Source organism: Culex pipiens, chromosome 2 (assembly GCF_016801865.2).
Source record: "Culex pipiens pallens isolate TS chromosome 2, TS_CPP_V2, whole genome shotgun sequence".
Taxonomy (NCBI): domain Eukaryota; kingdom Metazoa; phylum Arthropoda; class Insecta; order Diptera; family Culicidae; genus Culex; species Culex pipiens.
This window is the reverse complement of record NC_068938.1, coordinates 63,041,605-63,060,716: the sequence shown is the minus strand read 5'-3', so window position 1 is coordinate 63,060,716 and position 19,112 is coordinate 63,041,605. Positions and strand designations below refer to the sequence as shown.

Here is a 19,112-nt window from a genome sequence, read left to right as displayed (position 1 = left end):
AATCGATATTCCACCAACTCCGGTTTGACCTTGCTGCCGCAATAAAACCGTTATCAGAATGACGGTTTAACGTCCTCTCCGCATCTCTGGCGGTGACGTCTCATTTCACGTTTATCTTCCCGACAACATTACAACGTCGTAACAGGATATAGCGCCCCCACAACAAGTCTTCCCAGAACCATCATCCACGGTGGTGACGACGACGGTTGGTGGCGATCATAGCCGTCATTTTCACCCACAAGCGAATTTTTGGTTGGTGTTGTGCTCTGCTGTCGCAATTTTCTTAATTTTTCATGTTATTAAAAATGGAGCAAATTGAAGTTAAACTAAATTTTGGCAAGAGACGATTCTATTGCCCAAGGATCCACCACCGTTCACGTGGCTTCCCGCTTCAGAAAGGTGCGAGAGTTGTAATAAAATCGTGTAACGTGAAAAGCCAAGGATCCAAAGTTGTTTGGTAAGTGGGAAAACTTCATCGGGTTTGCTGGTTGGTCTGGTTGGTTGGTGGTGAAGAGCCATGAAATATTTCGGTTTTATGCTTCCCAGCCCCTAAAGTCAGGTGGGTCCGGGTAATTAATGGGAGAAGGTGTTTTATTACTTTTTCAGTTTAAATTAACTCATCCGAAGGTGGAAAGGAACGCGAGGCAGGTTTGCAAGGTTGTAACTCTATAGAATACAATGTGTTCACCTTGATCTCTGTTGTTGAAGGTTGTTTCAACGCTGGAGATAAAATGAGGGGTTTTCTTCTTAAGGGTGTAAGGAGAATGCATTTGCTTCTGGCTGTTGTTGATATCGTTGTCGACAAGGTGTGATAAAAACGTGGCGGGAATCACCTGGGGTTCCACGACTGAGGTAATAAAACCAATTTCAGATGCAGGGCAAAGTCGAGAGCAGAGACAGCGTATAGTGGGAGGTAAAGGTATTTAAAATTTATGGTCAAAGTGGGGGCTTAATTTCGCGTGACTCTTGATTAGGAACCGTGTTTACGACGGGAGTGATGAATACCAAATGAAGAAGACGAGGGTGCGAGCTCTCTCACAGCTGAATGTTGGTGGATCGATACAACTAATAGGAATTTACGCGCTAACGATGCCAAATTTATGCCCGTTTCGCAAAAGCTGTGAATTTTGTAGGGCTGTTAGCACCTGGAGATGGTTGTAAAAATAATTATAAACACGAATAAATTTCAGTAGCCCTAATTGCTGAGGATGATAAACCGAAAGTTTCGCTTGATGATCCTTAAAAAAAATCGATTCAAATCGATACAGATAATTTCATAATTTTTCAATCAAACCACCCAATAAACAATCCATTTTCCAATCAGCAAAGCAATCATTTTCAATCGATCTCACCCTCACCCTCTCACTCTCAACTTTTCTCATTCCAGACCTCAAAAAGAACTTTGGCAATCCCCCGGCGGCCAAACTGCGCGTCGAGGCCGGCCAAAAGCTGGAAATTAAATGCATCACCCCGAAGGGTTATCCGAAGCCCCAAATCACGTGGTTGAAAAACAATTTCACCCTCACCGGCACCGGACCCGGCCAGCTGGCGTTCAACGGCGAAGGCAGCATCCTGCTCGGCGCTGTAAAACTACAGGTGCGTTGTGGGGGGAAAAAACCCAGGGTTCAGGAGCAGATAACTCGGCTAAAACCCATTAATATTCAATATAACACAAGCACTCACGAAACCGGACCGCATATCCCAGCCCGAATCGCGCGGTTTTGCGAAATCCCGATAAATTCCCACGAACAGGCCGTGGTGGGGAGGAAGGCACGGAAATGTTTCGAGTTGTGGATTTTCCATTCAAGAAGGACTTTTTTGATTGTTGAAATCTTATCAGGCTTAACTTAGATCGCTTTGGTGTCCTCAAGCGTTAAATTTTACATTAAAATCTCACACTTGAACATGTTTCGAGTAAGCGCCACCTTTAAGAAAAAGTATCTATCGCCATACAAAAAAAAATTAAAGGAATTAATCATCAACACTGAACCTTACAGATTAACTGATATGGTAAAGATATTAATTTTTTTATCATGGATTCGAGAAAAGTAAAGAAATCATAGTTTATATTCCAAAATTCTTATCTTTTTTGTCACTTTACCCTATGCACTTTTATTGAAATTCGGTTTTGTTAGTGAGTAATCAAGTTACAAAAAGTTTAATTTGTGAACATATCATAGTTTTGGAGCTCCATTTAGCTGTGCCGGGACCCGTGGTGTAGGGTTAAGCGTGATTGCCTCTCATCCAGTCGGCCTGGGTTCAATACCAGACGGCCCAGTGGCATTTTTCGAGACGATATTTGTCTGATCACGCCTTCCATCGGACGGGAAGTAAATGTTGGCCCCGGACTAACATAAAAAAAAAGGTTAGGTCGTTAGCTCAGTCCAGGTGTAGGAGTCGTCTCCCTGGGTCCTGCCTCGGTGGAGTCACTGGTAGGCAGTTGGACTAACAATCCAAAGGCCGTCAGTTCGAATCCCGTGGTGGATGGAAGGAAGCTAAGGTGTAAAAAAAGTTTGCAATTGCCTCAACAATCAATCCTTTGAACATCTAGTTTCGAGTAGGAATCTCGCAATCGAGAACGCCAAGGCAATGCTGTAGAGCGAATAATTTGTTTTTTTAGCTGTGTGTTACACAAAAAATTATTGAAAAAAAATATTACAAAATTTCAAATCTGAGAGATAAAATTTTAAACTAAATATAATTTCCAAGCATCTTTTACCAGTGAATAAGTTAGTTGATGATGTTAAAAAACAATGAATTGTTTAAAATAATACTTATAACTTTTTGTGTTCAAATAGTTTTCTTTAAGAAATAAAAAAATGTATGTTATTTAATAATTAATAGAAGCGGTTTTCAGTAACTTTTGAAAACCCGTGATTAAAAACGAAAAAGTGTCTTCGGTGTTAAAGCAGGTCTTTCATTTTTATATTTTATTTTAACCTAAGTAATTCATGTACTTATTTTCCTTATTAATCTAAGGTTTCAAAAACCGAACAACAACAGTTTGAATTGCGGAGAATTTTGGAAATATTTATATTTTTAAGTTTTCTTATGAATTATGAATAAATTATAAAAAAAAATCTGTATTTAATATTTGTAAACTGTAAAAATTAAGTGATATTGACAGAATTTATAGTTATAATTAAATTAATATTTAAAAGGTAAAACATGTCTCATAACTTCTATTTAAAACAAATTACTTGGTAGGCCATACAACATTCGTGAACGATTTTTCAAAAAAAATCTAGATCGTCGGAACGATAGCAATAATCTATCGTTATCGTTATGTTGATAATTCTTTCGGAGATAATATTATCGCCGATAGTAAACGACAACTAATTTAAAAAAATTTTAAATCTATTTGAGTATAAATACTCAAAATGTTCCCAAAATACCGTATTTTTTCGAAAATACTCAAATTTTCAAAATTCGCAAAATGGGTATCAAACGAAGCGAAATGTTGTATGTTTATCCACCTTATTTATTTTGGAAAATGCTAAAACTTTCACAAAATACACTTTTTTCAAAAATATAAAAAAAATCAAAATAAGCAATATGGGTATGAAACGAAACATAATTGTGTATGCTTTTGCATTTCATAAGAGTTTTTTCACTAATACTAAAATTTTCACAAAATACAAAATAATTCATTGAAAAAAAACTCTATTAAACTAAACATGCACATCACATTTCGCTTCGTTTGATTTCGTTTCGTTTCAATCATGAAAATTTGCCCAGAATATGGGACTTTTTTCAAAACAAGAGTCCTGAATTTCGGTTCAATGAACATAAACCACTCACTCATCGCCTATCCATTCGTTGCCTATTCCAACCCGCTAGCATTCATGAGCGAATGATACTTGCAAGCAGCTAGCGAGTGGCCCGAACTGTTCACTCAGCGAACAAATACATCGTGAAAATATTTGCCTACTCCGCCGCTCGACGACACTCACACACTAACATGCTCAGTGAAGAGCCACTCTCACAAAATGCCAGCGCGGCAGTCTTTTTGTCTTCACGCCCTCAGTTTGCCATCAATTTGATTTTTTCTTGGTGGAAGTTTCTTTGAATGGTGTCTATAATGTTATGAAATCAAAATAAATAATAATTGATAACATTGATTTTAGGCAACCCAAATCAATGAGTATAACGCAGTGCATCAGAGAAAAATATATTCAGTTCAGAGTGATCGGCGACGTTCGGCCTGCCTGAGCCGTTCAGAGACTAAGCCGATCAGAGAGAGAAGGAGAGTAGAAGAGAGAGTGTTTGGGAGCGAATGGTGTGAAAGTGACAAACGGTAGGAATAGATCAGGGCAGTATCGCGTCCCTTGTTTCAAAACCTCGCTCCTGAATATTGTTCCTTGACCTATTTTAGGACTCTGGGCCAAATATTAGCAAAATCGGTCAACATTTACCCATTGATAATCGAAGGTGAAGTTTGCATGAAAAAAAATAATTAAAAAATATATGAAAACCCTATTCTCTTACGGTTTGGTCTCGAGGGTCTGCTATATCCATCGGAATATTCCCAAAAGTGAGATTCTTATTGGAAATGTTATGCTCTACAAAGCTGTGAAATTCGATCCTGAAAAGTTATTAGCGATTTAAAAATGTCATTTTTATATGAAAAACATTTTATGCACCAACTTAAGGCTCGGGTATCAATGGGTTAATCTCAACCAATTTCGCTCAAAATTGGCATAGTTGCCTAAAATAACCCATTAAACCGTTTTTCGCTTGTGGAGCAGGGGGTATTTTTTTTCTGGGCACCCTTGTACACACTCGATTATCTGAAGGCCTCGGAATAATTTCACTTCGGATAATCGAGGCACAAAAAAAAAATGTTTTTTCACAGTCTGATTTTTGATTGTTGAGCTTAGGTGTGACCCCATAACTAGGCAAAAAAGATTAAGAATTTTTAAATGTAAGATGGCGGTCAAAATGGCGGTGATGTAATATTGAAAAATGCATTTTCTTTTTTAATAGACAAACAACAACTCGAATTTGAATAAAATGGGGTCTCAGAACTCGAATTTCATGTTAAGATCAAGAATGTGAAAAAAATACGAAAACAAAATTGCTGTTCGTGATTCGATTATCATTTTTTCCCTTACAGTCCTTTACATATTTCCCTTCGGATAATTAAACTTCGGATAATCGAGTCTAAACTGTATTAAAATTTTGAAACCTACTAATTTCAATATTGATTTGATTTTTTTGCCATTTCAGGCCAAATTTGGACAATTTTTTTATGCTTCTTAAGATTTCTTCTTTTCTGAATTTTGAATTACATGCTTTTTTAAACAGGTACCATTAGAAATGAATATTTTTGCTTGCATTTTTGAATTATGCTTGGAGGAATAAAACTTTGGAAATTATTTATAATTATCAACAATTTACAAAAAACAGAAAAAGCAGACGGTCTTTGTCTTCTCTTGAATTTATTAGTTTTAACTTTTTAAATGATATGCCAAAAACCATGTGACCTTTTGAGGTGCTCAAAATCACGGTCCATACAAAAAGTAAAAATTACATAGAAAAAAACATGTTGAATGGGGGGAGAGGGTATTCATTTTAGTTATTGAAGTTTTGATATTTTTTGCCTCTCAGTAACTTTAAAATCTGTAGATTAATGTTTTAAATTTTGAATTTATCTATTGTATTGGAATGGAATAACCTTTTCACAGTTTTTTCTTTAAAATCAACTACCTAATTTATTCCAAAATCCATAAACTCAAACTTTTCCGTGTCCGTCGCAGAAAATCCTCCCATCCCATAGCACCTGACCAAACGAAGCCACCCATAATAAAACTTTATTTTATTATTTCAATTTCACCCTCAAATCAACGGACCCTTCCCGTCGGAACGACCACGACGACGGTGACTGTCCTAAAACAACAACCACACCGCCATCCTAACGGTCGAAACTTCAGGACATCGGCAACTACACGTGCGTCGCGGAGAACATCGCCGGCAAGCGGACGTCGGACCCGATCGAACTAATCGTTTACGGTAAGCCAAAATCGATAACCAAATAAGAGGTTCCGAACAAGGTTCGGAGTGTGTTTTTTTCTGAGCTCTGACCACACTGACTGGCGGAGACAGTTTTCGACCACCACCACGTGGAATTGGAAGTGGAAAAATAGCAAGTTTTAAGTGCGCACCGGATTTGGTCCCCGAATTTCCGACGGAATCACGGTGTTATTTTTTGTGGAGTGGACTTTATTCAGGTCTGAAAACCAACTGGAAGTGGTGGAAAAGTTGTCGATTTTACACGATTGTAATCGGGCTGACATGTGATTCGGTTCACACGTCGGAATAAATTGGGCTTTATCGAGTTGTGGGTCTATGAAATGTTCAACATTTGAAACTTTTATAATTTTTTTTTATAGAGAAATGAAAACATCGTTGTATTTTGAACTATAAAAAATACTTTGAAGTTTTTTGTTCAAATTTGTATAATTTCAAAAGCAAACCCAAACAACAAAAAACATTAAAATTACAACTTAATAAAATCCATATGTTAGATAAATCCAAATTTAACCAAAAAATCCAATTGAAGCATCCTCATACAAAATGTATCTCTCTCTCTTCCAGTCGAGTCTGCATTTGATAGAAACTATTGCATTCCCGCCTTCCTCTAGCTTGCTGATGCAATCATACTCCAAGCTGAAAAGCTTCTCGGGGAAAATGTTTCTCGGCGAAAACCTGCATATTCTATAAACTTCACCAACCTGAACCAGAGATACCTGTCCAACCCAGCAGAAGAAGACACCCAAAGAGCAGGCAGCAGATAAACGATTTGCTTCGTCTTCTCGTGTTGCAAAAGGGCATCTTCGGTTTGCTCAACTCCATTGGGTTCTTCTTGATATGTAGGAGGTTTCTAACCCAGGTTTCGTTTCGATTCGATTGAATAATGTACGAGCAAGTGGAGCGAGCTCGGGTGATTTTGAAAGTTATTAAATTATTGCACAGAAATTAGCTTTTGAAATTCTTCGAGGTTAAATCGACCGAGAATTGCCTGCTCCAGACGTAAACTCTCGGGAGTTGGTTGTAGACGCTGTAAAGTGCAACTAAGATGCATTTCTCCGTCAATTTTCAACATCAGGGGGGAAGGGTGGGGTGAAACACAATTGATTTTGCACCGTTGCGCACCTGATATGACCAATGATATCTTGGTCCAAGACGACGAGACTTCGATGGCCGTGTCTAACATCAAATGAGGGTAACCAGCTGAGAAACTGTGAGGGAAAGAAGTGGGGTGAAATTGCAATCGACTCTCTATCTAGCTTTCATGCTGAGGGGGTGTCATCTTGCTTTAAAACCCTTCCTTACAGAGTCACACATGTTGTACACAGCATCAACATTTTATGGAGCTCACACAGGACCCGAGCTGAATATCGATAGATCTAGCTGGGCAGGGTGATGAGCTAGAGTCAATAGAGACTTGAGCTTGCATATAAAAGTGACTGCATATGGGATGAAGGGTTAGGGTGGTTCATTTTCGGAAATTTGAGAGAAAAAGCATTTAATCAAACAAGATACTTTCAAAATAAATCGATCTCAAAAGTATTAAGGAAACTCCAGAGAACCACCCTAACGCAATGCCCTTTTCTACTTCAAGAACTGCACTTGGCCATCCACTATCGAAAACAGCTTGAAGTGGTTCTTGCTGTCCTGGCCAACCCCCTACCCTGTGTTCAGTGTGAGCAATTCTCTACCAAAACCGGAAATGGATTTTATTTGTATTTTTTGATTTGGCTCAAACTTTGTGGGGGCCTTCCCTATGACCAAATAAGCTATTTTGCGTCATTGGTTCACCCATACAAGTCTCCATACAATTTTGGCTGCTGTCCATACAAAAATGCTATGTAAATATTCAAACAACTGTAACTTTTGAGTGAATTTTCTGATCAATTTGGTGTCTTCGGCAAAGTTGTAGGTATTGTTGAGGACTTTTGAGAAAAAATAGGTGAACGGAAAAAAAAATTTGCAGATTTTTTAATCAACTTTTTTTTTATTCAAATTCAATTTCCCAAAATAAGTATTTTTTGATTTTCCAGATTTTTTGATATGTTTTAGGGGACAAAAATCCGCAACTTTTGAGCCATAGAGAAACATGGTCAAAAAATCTGCCGCCGAGTTATGAATTTTTGAAAAAATAGTGATTTTTGGAAAAAATCGAAATTTCATGCAAAAAAAAAAGTACTTTACCGATTTTTTGATAAAGGGCTCCGTTTTCAAGATATAGCCACCGAAAGTTTGATTTTATCGAAATATTTGCAGTTTTTCGATTTTTAAGGGGGTAGGCGTGGCTGAATGGTTACGCTGTTCGCTTTGTAAGCGGAAGGTTCTGGGTTCGATTCCCATCTGCCCCTATCGAGAAATTATGGAAATAAAGAATAATTCTGAACACTTGAATATGAACGAAAAATTCATTAGCTCGCGGCGGGGTTCGATCCCCCGTCCTTTGGGTCAGCAGACAAAAATGCTACCAGACCATCGAGTTTTCTAAATCTCACCAAAACAACCCACCATTTTCTAATGACGATATCTCAGCAACTAATGGTCCAATTTTCAATGTTAACACATGAAACATTTGTGCAATTTTCCGATATTTTTGAAAAAAATATTTTATTTTTTTCTAATCAAGACTAGCATTTTAAATGGGCGTAATATTCAATGTTTTGTCCTAAAATATTGTTTTCAAAAAGATCGGAAAATTTCACAAATGTTTCATGTATAAACATTGAAAATCGGACCAATAGTTGCTGAGACATCGTCATTAGAAAATGGTGGGTTGTTTTGGTGAGATTTAAAAAACTTCAATTTTCGTGTTTCTTTTTCTTAAAGCGGCTGTATCTCAGCAACCCGAGGTCCAATCTTCAATGTCTCTTAGACAATTTTATAGAAAATTTTCTGAACTTTTCAAAAAAATATTTTTAGAAATGGTCACTCATGGTCACTATTTTTAAAAATCGAAAAACTGCAAATATTTCGCTAAAATCGAACTTTCGGTGGCTTTATCTTGAAAATGGAGCACTTCATTAAAAAATCTGTGAAGTACTTTTCGATTGCAAATTCAATTTTGCATTAAAAAATAATGTCAAATTTGTTTTTGCATGAAACTTCGATTTATTCCAAAAATCACTATTTTTTCAAAAATTCATAACTCGGCGGCAGATTTTTTGACCATGTTTCTCTATGGCTCAAAAGTTGCGGATTTTAGTCCCCTAAAACAAGTAAAAAAATCTGGAAAATCAAAAAAATACGTATTTTGGGAAATTGAGTTTTAGTGAAAAAAAAGTTGATTAAAAAATATGCATATTTTTCTCCCGTGTATCTATTTTTTTTCGCAAAAGTCCTCAACAATACCTACAACTTTGCCGAAGACACCAAATTGATCAGAAAATTCACTCAAAAGTTACAGTTGTTTGAATATTTACATACCTTTTTTGTATGGACAGCAGCCAAAATTGTATGGAGACTTGTATGGGTGAACCAATGACACAAAATAGCTTATTTGGTCATAGGAAAGGCCCCCACAAAGTTTGAGCCAAATCAAAAAATACAAAAAATAAAAATGGTCGAAATCGGTCGATTTCGTAGAGAGTTGCTCAGTGTGAGTAAGCAAGGCTTGAGAAAATGGGTTTTCTTACGAGGAGCTTACGAGTTACCACCCTTTGAAGAACACACGGAACCTCTTGGAGCGAGTATCTTTTCGGAGGTCTGACCCCCGGGGGTTGGCTTTAAACTTTGTGGCCAACGAGACGGTTGTGGATTTTGCCTGCTTAATGATGCGGGAAATTCCACATCCTTGTGGGTTTATGTGATATCGGAATTGGCACGAGCTTTGCTGGAATTTCCAAGTCTTGTTTGGTTGATAAAAATGTCGGAGGAATAAAACCAAGTTGACTCGAGGTCACGACTCTGTCTTCACTCCACGATCAATTATTAAATTTTCACTAAATCTCTACAGACATTCCCACTCTCAAGATCTGCAAACAACCTTCCCAAAGCAACGCAATTCCCCTTCGCGTCCTTTTGCGGGCGAATCCAAGTCAAGGTGCCAACAACTACACGGCCTGGCTGGATTTCGCTGATTAATCCAATATTTCACGATGAATTATGATTAAGAATTTGAATAAAACACCAGACCCAGACAAAACTGCATGTAACGTGCTGTGTTGCCACTTCTGCTGTTGTAGAAGGTGGTGTTGCTGATTGGTACGTACAAGCGAAATCCCTGCAAGAATCTTCCGGCGATGCTCCCGAAAACAACTTCAAGAGTCAAGTTTAGACTGGTTCAAACTGAACAATCAACCCAGCTCAGCAGCAATTCTAGAGGAAAAAGTTGAACTTCTTCAAGTCGATTTGAAGATCTGGTCTGAGACTTCTAAACTTTGAACCAGTCTACCAGCCCACGACAGATCTGGATCTGGAGCCTAACCTCAATCCAGAGGCTGTTCCCCTCCAGCCAACCCAGCATCTTCGGGGACGTGTTTACAGCGCTCACGTTGCCTCGCAATGTTCCGCAGCGTTCAAGGCGTTCCTACCACAAGTCCCGCATAATTTAATCACGCAAAATTATACACGCGAAAAAACGTGGCGATAAATGGTCCGCGCGCGCGGGAGGATCTTCAAGTCACGGCAAGGACAATCGTCAAGCTCATCATCATATCATAGTCCAATTATATTGCCATGATCATCGCGCGCGTCACGACGTCCTCCTCCCACACGCGCACGCGGTTATGTTCCGTTCTCGTTGATACCATTTATCATACGCCTTGGCCAGCTATCAACGCCGCCGCCAGTGTGGTTCGGGTTCGGGTTGACACGTGGGTCCACGCGGGTGGAGTCTACGACGTGAACTGTTGGCGCAGGGCCATTTCTTGAAAGGTTCTGCAACGAAATTCATAAAATGTGGAGCGTCAAAACTGGAAATTGTGACAACCAAGCATCACCTCAACAGCATCGTGGTTCTGTGCAGTGATGACAGAACAAAGACCACATAACCTCAAAGGTTTCGGAAGGGCTACATTCTTATGATGACAAAGAGTGTTGCGGAAAGGGCATTGTTCTTGGTTATGCTTGAGGAAGTTTGTTTCTTTTTCAAAAGGTATCGCATGTGTGTCAAGTTATTTTATGCTGTGACACCTACGCGGCGCTGGACTGGCGGGACGCGATCGGGCGCACGAGTATGTTGTCCGCGTGTTGTTATTGTTGTGGGGACAAGGTGACCACACACGTGGTGTCTGGAAGGTTCAGGGCCGTATCTAAGGGGGGTGTTATGGGTGTTCAACACCCCCCATGGAAAAAAATGGCTTACACCCCTAACGCCCCGACTAAGACACGGCCCGAAGGGCCGCCATTTTTTATGACTATCAAAGTTTGAAAACCAGGGAAAAACTTCACTCTCACTAGATACGCCATCAAGTGAAAACTCAACTCTCAGTATATACGCCCTCATAAAAACATTTGACGCTAAGAAAAAACTCCACTTTCACAAAACACGCCCTTCTAAAAATATTTAAAATAACTATGTTCGTTGACGCCAAGAGAAAAACTAAACTCTTACTAAATACGCCCTCATGAAAATATTTGCAAAAAAAACCCAACTTTCACTAAATACGCCCTCAAGAAAATTTAAAAAAAACTTTGATCGTTGACGCCTTGAGAAAAACTAAAGTCTCGCTTAATACGCCTTCATAAAAATAATTAAAAAAATCTTTTATCATTGACGCAATGAAAAAAAAAATCAACTTGCACTAAATACGCCCTCAAGAATATATTTTGAAAAAACTTGTATCGTTGACGCCTTCAAACAAAACTATACTCTTAATTATTTTATAAAGGCGTATTTACCTACATAAAATTATCAAAAAAATCTTTCACTAAATACGCCCTCAAGAAAATTTAACAAAACTTTGATCGTTGACGGCTTGAAAAAAATTCAACTGTCACTAAATACGCCCTCAAGAAAATATATAAAAAAAGCTTTGATCGCTGACGCCTTCAAAAAAACTAAACTCTCGCTTAATACGCCTTCATTAAAATAATTTAAAAAAAACTTTGATCGTTGACGCCTTGCAAAAAAACTTCCACTAAATACGCCCTCAAGAAAATATTTAAAACAAACTTTGATCGTTGACGCCTTGAAAAAAATTCAACTGTCACTAAATACGCCCTCAAGAAAATATAAAAAAAAGCTTTGATCGCTGACGCCTTGAAAAAAACTAAACTCTCGCTTAATACGCCTTCATTAAAATAATTTAAAAAAACTTTGATCGTTGACGCCTTGCACAAAAACTTGCACTAAATACGCCCCCAAGAAATTATTTCAAAAAAACTCTGATCGTTGACGGCTTGAAAAAAATTCAACTGTCACTAAATACGCCCTCAAGAAAATATAAAAAACCCCATTTAATATCACCAGAGGTGAAATAGAGCCTTTCTTGCAAAATGATGAATTTCCGAAAAATATATTGGTGCAATTAAGTTTTCAGAAACATAATGATACCACCCAGTGAGAATTTGACCTAAAGCTTCGAATCTTTTTAGACTAAACCTCGAATGCATTTTTTTTTCAGAGGTACATTATGGGTCCTAATTATATTTAATTAAGAAAAACTTATTTGACTGACATTATTAGAAAAAAAATAAAGGGTACTCAGTCTTTAATGTTAGTCTATGATTAACTTAAAAAATATGTATCGTTATTGCACTTTGTCGATCTATTATGAGAAGCCAGAAAGAACACCTTCACGCGCAGCGTAAAACGCGCAAGCGTAAATGTGCTGGCGTTTATGCTTCGACTTGACGACTTGTCGATCTTTTGAGCGAGAACGAGCCGGGACTTCAAATTTTATGTTCAGTTTATGATTCCGTATAAAACCAAAAATGTAATAGGAAAAAATAGGGTAAACATAAGACGTAAAACACTAATATGGCTATATCTCTGGAAATACATTTTGGAAAAGCTTCAAATTTTAGGCCCAAGCAGTTTATGGCGCATGTTTTCGAATGGATTTTTATTTGAAACTGAATTCTTTTAATTTGATAGTGTTATCTGTAAAATAGTCCAAAAAATACCTCTAAAAATGGCTTTGACCACATTTACTGGTCGAAAATTGTAAATCGAAAAATAAAATGTTCGTCTCCGACCCCACGGCTACAAATCTGAAATATAAAAATTGTGGGTTTTACGAGCGGTTTTCCAATGATGGAAGACACAAATTTTTAAGAGCGGATACAGACATCGCTCAAGTATTTCAGAAAAAGAGCTCTCAAAAATCAGACTTTTTTTTTTTTTCTTTCTTTTTTTTTATTATTACTTTATTGAATTCAATCTAATCTTTACATTCGGCTTACACTACCCTAAAGAACTTTTGTTCTTTGAGTTCCGGGTTTCGGGCCAAAATTCAATCGAAAGAACGCATCTAAACCTTCAAACTAGACATAGGATTTTTTTCTGGGACGATCCCTCGCCGTGCACGATTTTTTTAAGATTTCTGAGAAAAGCGTTTTTCCAAAAGCAAACCTTAAACCTTTCTTTTGTAAGAAAGGCAAAAAGCTTTGATCGCTGACCCCTTGAAAAAAACTAAACTCTCGCTTAATACGCCTTCATAAGAATTATTTAAAAAATAAAAACTTTGATCGTTGACGCCTTGAAAAAAACTGAAGTTTAGCTTAATAAGGCCTCATTATAATCTCGAAAAATCGAAATCGCACTAAAATCGGCCAGCTATTTTTATTATAAAGCCTTTGACGAACTGGATAGGCCCTCCTTGATTTTGTTAGTAAAATACTTAGATCGTTATCAGCCAGATCCAAATCCAACTTTGACTATGTACGCCAAAGTTTTTTTTTTATATAGGGTCATTTCTCCCCAACTGGAAACAAAAAAGTACAAATTCGAAATCTACATTTTCTGATCCTGCTGAAATTTGGCGAAACTGTTTATCATATCGAAACATGAAAAAATCTTCTATTTTTTGGCACTGCCCCAAAGTTTTACGATTTTCGCCAGTTAAAAAAAACATTGTCAAATATTTTGGAAAAAAATGATATATTCGACAACGAATATTCGACTGCAATTTTTAAAAGAAACTTGACGCTGATTCAATTCAGCGTCATCATTTTGATTAATATCAAACATGGCAGCATTTTGAGCAATTAGAATAAATGATGCAGGGATGGATGTAGCTTAGGGTGCCCAGAATATGGGACTTTTTCTCAAAACCTCGCTCCACAAGCTGATTATTGTTTCTTGAGCTATTTTAGGACTCTGGACCAAATATGAGCAAAATCGGTAAACATTTACCCATTGATACTCGAGGGTGAAGTTTGTATGGGAAAAATCGAAAAAATGTATGAAAAACTTAATTTTCTAACGGATTTGTATGCAGGGCGCGCTATTTCCATCAAAACATTCTCAAAAGTGAGAATCTTATCGAAAATTTAATGTTCTACAACATTGTAGAACACACCGAAGCTGTAAAACTCAATCCTGAAAAGTTATTAGCGATTTAAAGTAATTTTTCTATGAAAAACTTGTTTTCGCCATCTTTAGGCTCGAGTATCAATGGGTTAATCTCAACCAATTTCGCTCAAAATTTACACAGATGCTTAAAATAACCCAAAAAACTGTTTTCCGCTTGTGGAGCAGGGGGTCATTTTTTCTGGGCACCCTAATGTAGGTAAATTCTGCTACTTTAAGCTTATAAATTTGAAATTCTCAAGAGATTTCAACTTGCCCTAACAAGTAAAGTTCGATTCGAATAAACAATTTGATGACGCCATATAATTCAGCGTTTTTTTTTTAAGTCGATTTTTGCTTTTTTGTATCCACGACATGGCCATTTGAAAACTAATTTAAAAAAATAGATGAAAATCGTAAAACTTTGGGGCGGTGCCAAAAAGAAGGGATTTTGCATGTTTCGATAGGATAAACAGCTCCGCTAAATTTTAGGCATGTTCAGAAAAAGTCAATTTCGAGTGGCGTGAAATGGCCTCGTAAGCAATTGTATGGGCAGCTGTCAAACTTCTATGGAAACTTGTACGGACAAATCAATGTTTTTTTGACGATATTATCTTTTTTATCTACAAACTGTTCTCTGAAATGTGATTGATTCGAAAATGTTTAAAAATGTTATTGTGTGATATGACCGAGGATTGAAAATAAAAGTTGTTGGTTGGTATGTTACATTTGACAAGAAAAAAAAATCCGTCAGCTTTGAGGTTTGTGTTCTATCAAAGAAAGCTAGAAATCTGGTAAGTTTGGTACGAAAACTTTTTGTTGATTTTGATTTTCCAAAAACTTTATGAGCTTATAGTTTGGGTTTTAAAGAACAACTTTGCTGAAAACATCGAAGAGATACGTCTACATCGCCTTAATTTTTTTTTTCAAACTAAAATCAAACTAAGGGATTATTGTTTGTGCCAAAGCAAATCTCGCTGATGTCTTCGGCAAACTTGTTCCTTAAAACACAAACTATAAGCTCATGATATGTTTGAAGAATAAAAAAAAACGGCGAAAACCAAAACGCATAGATAAAACGAGTTGATTTCCATTTTGAATTGATTTGGCTTGAGATGCTCGAGTTCGTTACCAATCTGGCTTAAGCTGTGTAAAGATAAAAAATGCCGTCCTGTAAAATTTTCTCCAAAAATTTAGGGGCAAAACAAATTACTGAAGAGAAAAAAATTAATTGAAAACAAAACAATCTAAACTATCAAGGATTCAATAACGTTATTTCAATATTTTCTATCACATATATCACATCAATAATATATGCAAGAATAACAATATTTTCATGAACTTATTGATGTTTAGATATTTTTTTAGCATTACTGCTACAATATATAAAGCAAATTTCACGTTTTTGTTTGGTACGCATTTGTTGACTGTATACGCCCTTCCTATAACACACACACCCCTAACGCCTTATGGGGGGAAACACCCCCCATTGAAGAATCCTGGATACGGGCCTGGGAAGGTTGGTGGTTGTCAACCAGGTTCCGGGGTTTTTGATGATTCGTTGGGTGGGTATTGTTTGAGATGGTGGTCACGAAATATTAAGTTATTAAGTTTAAATAGGATGATAGCAATGCGTATTCAAATTTGAAGCTATATTTTTAAGTACAGTTCAACCCCGTTTTTTGGAAACATAACTTTTTGATTCGTTTTGTAATCCCAAATAACAAAATTAAAATCGTATTCAATCCGCATTAAGGATGGTTCTGAAACCCCCCATACAATTTAAATAGGCTTTTACTAGAAAAACACTACCCATATTCGCATAACCAAACCGCATCACTAACACAAAAGTGATGAAAATGCATATGGGTCATTTTTGCGAACGGGGGCAGTACAGCTTAGCACGGACTAGGAACAAATTTTCTTCAAATTTCTGAAGCAATCTATCACTAGCACCATCTTCTTTCAAGTTGTCAAAGTTGCGTCGATTTCTCAAAATGTCTTATGAAATAATTAATTAAAATATTCAGCATTTGTATGGTACTAGAAACAGTTTTTTGGCATGCAGATTGTCTTTGAGCAATTCCATGCCAAATAGGGAATCGGTTGTACCCGACCCTCTCCGATTTCAATGAAACTTTGTAGACATGTTATCCTTCGCTTATATAAGCCATTTTTATGTATATGAAGCCAGTTCCACACGATAATGACATTTGAGAAGGGCGTAAGTGTTTTAAATTTTTTTGTAATTCGGAATATAAATATTTCTGTATCTCGAAGCCGTTGCATCGTATCAAAAAGTGGTCAAAGACAAACTTGTAGGAAATTTGACGGGCTTTTCGATAAAAATACACTGAAAGAAAAAAACACACAACTTTTATGAGATTTTTTGATTTTTAAGTTTAAAAGTCAAATTTGAGGGGGAGCCCACGATTTTTTTTCATTCAAAATTTTTGTGAAGATAGCCTAAGATGTTACAAAAAGACTCACGAAAAATGCAGGATGGAGCATCTCACCTAAAAAAATACAAAAATCATTTACTAAAACTGTTTTTTTGAAAAGTGCTCTAAGCGTCAAAATTTTCAAAAATCGAATACGGGAATCGATTCTCCAGACAATTTTACATAAAAGTCTCCATATTGACTACTGTCCTAAGTCCAATCCTTGTGAAGTTACAGCGGTTTTAAAAATAAAAATGTTGAAAAAATAGGTTTTTTGATGGTTTTTGGCAATTTCTATATGACAGACTTGATTTTTCAGTCTCGTAAATATTTTTACCGGAACGCTCGTCCAATTTCCCATAAGTTTGTCTTTGACCACATTTCAATTGGATGTATGGGCTTACAGATATAAGCTCGAGTATAAGCTAATTACATTGCTCGTAACCGAAAACATCATATTTTTTCAGTGTAGTATAGTAACCTGGATAGTAAATTAGCTTATATCTGTAAACTCATACATCCAATTGAAATGTGGTTAAAGACAAACTTATGGGAAATTGGACGAGCGTTCCGGTAAAAATATTTACGAGACTGAAAAATCAAGTCTGTCATATAGAAATTGCCAAAAACCATCAAAAAACCTATTTTTTCAACATTTTTATTTTTAAAACCGCTGTAACTTCACAAGGATTGGACTAAGGACAGTAGTCAATATGGAGACTTTTATGTAAAATTGTCTGGAGAATCGATTCCCATATTCGATTTTTGAAAATGTTGACGTTTAGAGCACTTTTCAAAAAAACAGTTTTAGTAAATGATTTTTGTATTTTTTTAGGTGAGATGCTCCATCCTGCATTTTTCGTGAGTCTTTTTGTAACATCTTAGGCTATCTTCACAAAAATTTTGAATGAAAAAAAATCGTGGGCTCCCCCTCAAATTTGACTTTTAAACTTAAAAATCAAAAAATCTCATAAAAGCTGAGTGTTTTTTTCTTTCAGTGTATTTTTATCGAAAAGCCCGTCAAATTTCCTACAAGTTTGTCTTTGACCACTTTTTGATACGATGCAACGGCTTCGAGATACAGAAATATTAATATTCCGAATTACAAAAATATTTAAAACACTTACGCCCTTCTCAAATGTCATTATCGTGTGGAACTGGCTCCATATACATAAAAATGGCTTATATAAGCGTAGGATAACATGTCTACAAAGTTTCATTGAAATCGGAGAGGGTCGAGAAAAAAGTACCTGAAAAATTCCTGTTTTGGGCTGGAATTGCTCCTTTATGATTCTTTAATAAAATAATAAAAATTGTTGCTTTATTATAAATTCATACGACCATTTTAAAAAGTGCCCATGAATTTGCAGCATCTGCTGGCTTTGTTTACGTTTGAAACCACGTGCCACGATGATTTTGACCAGGGCCTCGCCTCGAAACGTCATACAGGAACAAAAGCGGCGAACCGAAGATTCGCCTGACGTTTTGGAATTTTGACAGTCTGGAACGGAGGAGTTACCCCATTATCGGTTTCCCGCACGGATAAAGTGGAAATTGTTGCACACATTTGAAGTTGGCAAATATGCAACTTATTTTGATTTTATGCTAATTTTTATCATTAAAGCATAAATTAAGGAACAAAAATATTTGAAAATAAAAGTTAACCCTGAGGCACGATGGTTTGATACATAATCTTTCTTTAAAAGGCGGCCAAAGCAAAAATAATTAACAATCTTCAATGTATTTTTTTTTTGCTCAGAACTTTGCAAACTTAAAAATATTTCTGGCGCAACAACCGGTTCGAACACGGAACCGGTTGTTGCGTTTGAAACGGAATTTGTATACGATTCTAATTAGATTCCGTTTCAGAATTCGGATTGATTTGACTGGGATCTTGCTTGCGCGGTTGGCGCCAAAAAGAAGTAAAAGAAAACCGGCTTCACTTTTTGAAACCCCGTGTCATGTCCGTTAGCTTGGTTCATTTGTTATCAATAAAGTTAGTGAATTTTCACGATTTCGCGGACAGCGTTAAATTCGTGAAATCTGGCAATTTCCGTGAATTTCCGTTGAATTTCTCAATTTTTTAAATCAGTGCTTAAAAATAACAAAATTAAAAATAAATACCCTGCTAAGCTTTTTTATTTAAACTACATTAATTTTCATTATTATTTTTATTTTTAAAAGAAGTATTT

The 19,112-nt window shown here is 36.6% G+C and overlaps 1 protein-coding gene across 1 annotated transcript in view; it reads left to right on the top strand.

Annotated features, from left to right (window-relative positions):
- Positions 1–19,112, top strand: part of LOC120428792 (uncharacterized) — a 244,909-nt gene that overhangs the window by 100,059 nt on the left and 125,738 nt on the right. The window contains exons 4-5 of the mRNA XM_052707394.1: positions 1,388–1,596; positions 5,934–6,012. Coding sequence (XP_052563354.1) covers positions 1,388–1,596; positions 5,934–6,012 — 288 coding nt within the window. The remainder of the gene's footprint in view (positions 1–1,387; positions 1,597–5,933; positions 6,013–19,112) is intronic.